Source organism: Octopus bimaculoides, chromosome 11, assembly GCF_001194135.2.
Source record: "Octopus bimaculoides isolate UCB-OBI-ISO-001 chromosome 11, ASM119413v2, whole genome shotgun sequence".
Lineage (NCBI taxonomy): Eukaryota > Metazoa > Mollusca > Cephalopoda > Octopoda > Octopodidae > Octopus > Octopus bimaculoides.
In genome coordinates, this window is record NC_068991.1 from 7054924 (window position 1) to 7062973 (window position 8050).

Below are 8050 nucleotides of genomic sequence, written 5' to 3' on the forward strand. Positions count from 1 at the left end.
TATATATATATATATATATATATATATATATTTTTATAAAATCATCACATCATCATCAGGCTCCATAGTCTGTTTTGGCTTGGTTTCTATGGCTGGATGCCCTTGCTAATACCAAACCACTTTACAGAGTATACTGGGATGTGTTTAGATTATATATACACATGCACACGCACATGCACACACACACACATATAAAATATAATTAAGATTCTGTTGAATTAGGTACTTAAACTGAGGCACCATGCTAGGTCAGTATAATCTGCATACTCAAACAAAATTAATTGAATATTGAATATCAAGACTCATTGCTGGGTGCTTGTATCTGATATTCCTGTCGTGTGTGCAGACAATGCAACCCAGCTAAGTGAAGATATCTGCTCTTGTTAATTCAGACATGTACTTTTTATAAAGGTACCTTCTGTAGTATTTCCGAAGAGCAGATGTCAAGTTAGGTGAATGAAATATAAATGAGTAACAAAGATGTACAGGTATCAATTCATTACAGCTGTTTCAATCGACTTCTAAGTCTCCTTCGATGTTGGTGTCAAAGTCAACAGTGAAGTTTATGAGAAAGTTTAAGAGAAGAGATGGATGAGAAAGAGTTACCCTGGGTCACAGAAACCTTTGGTCACTGTTACATCTTCATTCAAGATGGGTCTCTGGCCCATACATCTAATTTGACACAGAGGTGGTGCAAAGAGCATTCAGTGGTTTTGAAGACAAGACAATATGGCCTCCCTCAAGTCCAGACATCAATCCCATGGTCTTTGCTATTTGGTCTCTCTTAGAGAGTAATGTTTCTGCTCACTCCTATTCAAACGTATCAGATCTGAAGAAAGCTCTTCTGTCTTCATGGGTCAAGTTGGATGAAAAGGTGGTAAGGCGCACATGCAACTCAGTGACCACTTGTTTGCAGGATGTGATCAAGGTGAAAGGTGGTCATTTTCAAAGGTAGTTACTGTAATGGATTGACAGTTTACATTAGAATGTGTGTGCCGAATTTCATTCTCTTACCTGAAGTTCACTTTGAATAATTAAGAAATATCAATGGGTAAATTTTTCTGGGACACCCTGTACACACACACACACACACACACACACACACAGACACGTACATGATATGTATTCCCTGTCTTTTTCTATTCATACTATAACAGATCTCTGTTTCAGTTTGTTCAACATCTTTGAAATGCTTGTCAACAGAAACTGGTTCTCTTCCTATTATCCCAACCACCAACGACCTCCCACATCAGAATTTGCAAGTAAACAGACCAGCAGGAATTGAAAGCCGAATCTTCCTCAAAATCACACCCTACCATTTTAAGAAGTAAAAAAGGAAGTACGCAGTTCATAAATAAACAATATATAAATAAACAAAAGATGGGATTGTCAAGGGTGTAATGCATTTGGCTAAAGATCTGCTCAACCAAGGTTGACCAGGTACTAACAGCCTGTTCGAAGTGTACTTCCACTTGGTAATTAGTAAGATTTCAAACACATCAATAGCATTAATCTCAGCTGGTTATCCTTATCTTTGCAACCTATCCCGTCACATTTCTATTACTAGTGTACTAGTTATACTAAAACAGCTAAAGACCTGTACTCAAGATAACAAGACTTATTACAATTCAAAATAGTTACAACACACAGGTGTAAATATACCAAAAGTTAGTTTCTTAGCAACATTCTAAGCTGATTTATCAGTTGCATTGACTTGTCACAACTACCCACATATCTTGCTATTTTCCTGCCAACATTAAAGTCACCTTGAGACCTGATGTAATAAAGACATCACAGAGTTGCTCAGGGACCTCTATGTCAGCTCTGTTTTCAACTATTCAACTTCAACCTCTTCTTTTGTAGTTCAGATGACAGCTTCGAAAACTGAAAACAAGTGGCTTTTGTGAAAATTTGCTTTAGCTCTATATTGTGGTCTCAAATTTGTTTCATTAACGCCGAATGTAAAAATTATGGTTCATATTACAGCTTTAATCATTTTCTGTCTGAATTATCATAGCAGGACATCAAGTCAGTTATTTCATCTCAAAAATATTTCAGAAGGATTTCTAAATTTGGCACAAGACTACAAATTTATAGAAGGGAAGAAAATGTTAAATTAAGGTTATGAATTTGAAAGCTAGTCAGGATGGTAAGCAAGTAGAATCATTAGTCCTCTGGCTATTTATGTTCTGAGTTCAAATACAGCCAAGGTCAGCTTTCATTCTTTAGGGGTTGATAAAATAAGTACTTTTTAAGCATTGGGGTTGATGTCATTGGCTTCTCTCTCACCTCAAAATTGCTGGCCGTGTGCAGGCATGGCTGTGTGTGTCCTTTTATGTCTTTTTTGAACAAGCAGATCTATGCTCCAAAGCTGTCAAGTAGTGGCCATCATGTCTTTTTTTCCCCCAAAAAATACATTATCCAATGCATATTCTACTTTTTAAAAGGGTAGGGTGTGATATCCAATGTAGCCTTCTACCTTTTAAAGGCTAGGGTGTGATATCGAATGCAGCCTTCCATTTTTTAAGTGGTCGCCTGAAAGGTCCAAAGATGTCATCTGCCAGGAGTAGAAGGGAATCACCAACAAATGACTAATGCAGTGATGCACTGTTACAGCGCATGGCCCTATACTACCACCACCACTACCTGTGATCAAGTTGATCTATGATCAAATATACCTTGCAGCTATGAGCATCCCTCCTTCCTTTACAGCAAAGTCTATCATGGTCAACATTATATGTGTTCTCTTCTTAAGAAAATAAAGTATGATTTATGAGAGATTCGACTTCTATTTCTAGTAGATTGAGTTACTATATAGAGGCTTTCCCCTCCCCCCTCTCTCTCTCTCTGTTGCTGCCACCATCTTCAACATAATTTATATTCAGTTATGCTTGCATGAAGTTGAAGACATTTGCTTAGTCACACAGATTAGTGCTGGTATTTTGTTATATTTGATTAGCCAAAGAATAGAAGCATTAGTGTACATTGGACTGTTGGTAAATGGAGCAAACATTTTAGAGTTGAGAGAGAAAGAAAGAGAACAGTTATAAAAGAGTTTCTATCTGTGTCAGAATATATATAAGATCAAACGGCCAGACCTACTAGAAACAGCAGCCACATCTGCCTTAACTATACCCTAGAAAAGAAGATCATGTCAAATAATGTGCTCCTGGTTTCATTGTATCTAAGAAAGAGATGGGAAGTGATTTCGGTTGACCTGGAATTAAACAGCAACTATGACTAGTACAATGAAATGCTGTAAACTAGGAGTGAGGAAACCCCTGCCCATGGGTGCAATTGCACCCGCAGGCCCATTTTATTATGTCTGCAGGCTGATATATACTCATATATACAAAATATAGTTGATTTCTCAATTAGAAAATTTATACAATACTCGTATGCCTCTTTGCGACATAGGTCGCATTTCCACACCCTTGAGACCTAACTACACTCTAACTGAAAAATATAGAATACCTCATAATTAATATAAACGTCCTAAATTCAGTGGTGGCGTTAATGAAGATGTTACACATTAATTTAATGTGTTAAACTTATCTTTATTAATATATATCAAATTATCCATAGATACATAGTTTCTCTCCTTGTTTCTTTCTGTGGAAGAACATAGGCTCGAAACGTTAAAGACTTTTTCAATTCCCGAGCATTATACTAATATATCTGTTTGCTTTCTACACCACCTGTCTTCATCTGTTGTTTTTTTTTTGTGAATTTCCCCTATACAAGATTTACACAGATATAAGAGTTAGAACTTGTGATCTGCCAGTGAACCTTTTTCTTAGGAAATTTTTGCCAGCCACACTAAAAAGTCCCCCGCCCCTGCTGTAAACAACAGCTGTTGTGTTTCAGAAAAAAGATTTTAAATAAATAAATAAACAAAAATTCCTTTGATGCCAGTGCCATCTGACTGGTCCCGGGCTGGTGGCACTTTAAAAGCACCATTCGAGCGTGGTCATTGCTAGTGCCGCTTGACTAGCTCCCATGCCAGCCTCACGTAAAAAGCACCATTCAAGCATGGTCGATGCCAGTACCACCTGACTGGCCCTCATGTCGGTGGCACGTAAAAATCACCCACTACACTCTTGGAATTGTTGGCATTAAGAAGGGCATCCAGCTGTAGATCGGTGGAGCCTGGTGCAACCTCTTGGTTTGCCAGTCCTCAGTCAAACCATCCAACCCATGCCAGCATGGAAAGCAGACGTTAAACGACGGCGATGATGATGATGATGATCTTACACAGTAAGAGAAACAAATTAGTGGTTGTGTATGTATGTGTGCACATGTATGTATGTATGTATATATGTGTGTATGCATACATGCATACATGTGTATGTGTATATGTATGAATGCATACATGTACGTATGTGTGTATGTATGTATGTATATGTGTGTGCGTGCTTGTGCATATTTATGTATGTATTTATGCATGCATTTAAGTAATGGAACACAACAAGTTTATTGCAGGGATTAAGAATTGAAGGAGTATGCAAATACAGAAACGATAATGTCATTTGAGGCTCTTCAATTTTGCCAAGCTTTTCCCCGACTCACTATATTTCATAGTGACATGATTGCATATGGCTTCTTGTAGCAAGAACAAACAGGAAAATATGTAACCACCACATCCTGTTATGTCAAACAGATCTTGGACCAGAGGAGGCCACAGCTTTTATGGTTAAATAATTGAAATAAGCAAATATATATTGTTGTCTTTCAGGATGGTTATTTCTTTTTCTTGTTTTTTTTTGCCAAATAAACACATGCACTATATATTTGGTCTTCACTCGTTTATTACTGTTCTTATTCTGACTCATGCCCATTGTCCTGAAATCTTTCGTCACACATCTGTGACCTCTTCAGCGACACTTTCTGTCCTCATGTGTGCTCTCGCTCCATTTAGTCCATGGTTTCACATCAGGAATCTTTCAGTACAAATTCATAAACACACACACACACACACACACACATAGCTGTTATCTTTTACTGGTTCTAGTCCAGGGCTGAGGTCATGCTGGTGCACTACTTGTAGTTACTCGGTGTTGTTTCCGATATTGTTTTTGGTGAGTTAGCGAGTTGGATGGAGCTGCTCTTCTTTGTGCCTCCTGCAGCAATGTGGATTCATCTGGTATCTCAAATAGAAACCTGTCCAGACATTCCTTGAAAACTTCCACATCAACACTATGGAGATCTCTAAGGTTGCCTGGCAGGATGTTGAACGATTGCAGGCTCTTGAAGCCCAGACTATTGCAGTATTGTGTCCTAGTTTTAGATGGGGAAGACAGGATCTTTGGTATGATGCAGTGCCATCCAGTTCGAGGATTGATATAGTTGTCAATTCCAAATTTGGGAAGTAAACCCTCCAAGATCTTCCAAATATATATCACCGCATATCTCTCTCATCTTCTCTCTAGGGAATAGAGATTCAGCTCCTTTACCCTCTCCCATTGGCCCATTTTTTGCATTGAGTCAATCTTCTTTGTGTACTGGCGCTGTCTGATTTCAACATAAAACTGGTAGAATATTGGGGCTAAAGGGTTAAGCTATATATATTTTACATATATATATATATATATATATATATATAGCATAAAAATTAATACATATTGACAGGTTGTGTCAAATGAACTCCACCTGCCTAACAATTCTGTTTTATATTCTTTGGAGAAAACTTCCTAAAGATTCTGTTAGATTTTTCCTTTTAATTCCCTTTTATTTTTCTAGCCCTTCAAGGTGTTGCCTTTTCCTGGTCACAGTCTGATGACTGGAACAAATAAAAGACAAATTAAATAAAGTAAAAATAGGTATAGAGGTAGGATGCTTATTGCACAACTCAGCTATACATTGTGTGCATGTATAGGCACCTTTTTGTTCACAGTGAGTTACTGAAACAAGTAAAATTTAATAAGTAAAAAAAAAAAAATTAGAAATAAAAAAAAGGTACTCTTGATCTCCAACTTAACGTTGTGTTGGAACATGCAATACTGCATTATTTACCGTGAGAGGATATACCATTATGGAGTCAGGGTGCATAGAAGCATAATGATAAATAAAATGGTGTTTCTGTAACAAAGAATACAAACAATGTGTTTGGAATAATAAATTTAAATTCAAGTAATTAGGCAAAAACAAAGAGCTTTACTTCCTGAGCAATTCAAGCATATACAATCAGTTGCTTAACCCTTTTGTTTTCATATTCCTGCTTTAATTAATTTTGTTTTAATTAATTTTGAAAATAATGAAAAATTTAGTAAAATAACTGTGTCATTATTTAGCTGGAGTTTGGAACATAGATGAATATGAAATGATGATGAAAGATTTTTAAAATTCAGATCGCATTAACCCATTTTAACCCAGGTTAACCCTGTCGAAATTTTGAAGATAGTTATATAAATAGGGATAACAAATGTATGGAAGCATCTAGTTAACCTTTATTGCAGTAAACAAACCAAATACAACTATCCTCAAATGAGGACAGTGAGTTAAAATGGGCAAAAACTAAGAACAGCTCCAGGCAGCTTGGTGTCAAAAGGGTTAAACTTAGATTTTTTTGAAAACTACAATAAAATGTAATTACAAGTAGAAACTTACTTTGACTTCATACTCGTAATGAGTGTCTGAACCGTGACCTCGATAAAGATAAGTAGGAATGTATATCCGAATGGCACTGGTTTGGTTCTGGTTGGCACCAGTGAAAATGTCAGGAGAAGAAGGCTGCAAAAGATAGGACAATATGTAATTTCAGTTACTTCTTCACAATTTGAATTTCAATTACGTCTTCATTTAAAAAAAAAAAATGTCTGTGGCTACAACAAAAAGAAAAAAAAAATTGTTTAAAACCATGATTATTATGCAAGCCTAGAATAATAATGATAATAATAACAACAACAACAACAATCCTTTCTACTATAGGCACAAGGCCTGAAATTTTTGGGGAAGGGACCAGTTGATTACTTCGACCCCAGTGTTTCACTGGTACTTAATTTATCGACTCCGAAAGGATGAAAGGCAAAGTCGACCTCGGTGGAATTTGAACTCAGAACGTAGCGGCAGACAAAATACTGCTAAGCATTTCATCCGTCATGCTCATGATTCTGCCAGCTCGCCACCTTAATAATAAAAATAATAACAATAACCCTTTCTACAATAGGCACAAAGCCTGAAAATTTGGGGGAGGGGCTAGTTGATTAGATCGACCGCAGTGCGTAACTGGTACTTATTTCATCAACCCTGAAAGGATGAAAGGCAAAGTTAGGCTCAGTGGAATTTGAACTCAGAATGTAAAGACTGACAGAATGCTGTTGTTGTTGTTGTTGTTAGCAGCAGCAGCAGCAACAGCAACAACAACAACATTAATAAATATCCTGATGCAGCACCAGGCAGTGGTTCTCATGGCTTCTGATCTTAACTGATTGGAAGTGTTACCATGTAAAGATATAAAAGACTAGAGCAAATATTCTGCTCAATACCACAGATTTGCTTGTTGCATGACCTTAGCCAGTTGAGCATGACACTTAGTGGCTGAGGATATGTGCATCTCTGATCATGAGCAGGAGTAGTAGGGGAGCATCACAGCCATGTGTTGAGAGAAATTCTTTGGGGTCTGGAAACATGGGTGTTTTGTTCAACATCTTTAAACAACCCTTATTCAGGGACCTTTTGAGTGGGATGGGTTACTTGACCCAAAGAAAATTGGGTCCCGCCTGCAACATGATGCATTGTTTATTTTGCTGAGATCACTGTGTCATGTACATATAGATGTGATGCATGTGCTGCCCTCTTTCCCTCAATAATGATGATGATGATGACAATAATAATGATGATGATAATGATGATGATGATGACGATGATGATGGCTTGAAATAACTCATTTAATTGTTGTGGTCCTTATCTCAATGAGACATCATCATCAGCATCATCGTTTAACATCTGCTTTCCATGCTGGCATGGGTTGGATGGTTTGACTGGGGATTGGCAAGCCAGGAGGCTGCACCAGGCTCCAATATGATTTGGCAGAGTTTCTACAGCTGGATGC

The 8050-nt window shown here is 37.3% G+C and overlaps 1 protein-coding gene across 3 annotated transcripts in view; it reads right to left on the minus strand.

Moving 5' to 3' along the window:
* Window positions 1-8050, minus strand: part of LOC106877171 (kinesin-like protein KIF16B) — a 229232-nt gene that overhangs the window by 9039 nt on the left and 212143 nt on the right. For all 3 annotated transcript variants that reach the window (XM_014926000.2, XM_014925999.2, XM_014925998.2), the window contains one exon: window positions 6607-6729. In XM_014926000.2, the coding sequence (XP_014781486.1) occupies window positions 6607-6729 (123 nt within the window). The remainder of the gene's footprint in view (window positions 1-6606; window positions 6730-8050) is intronic.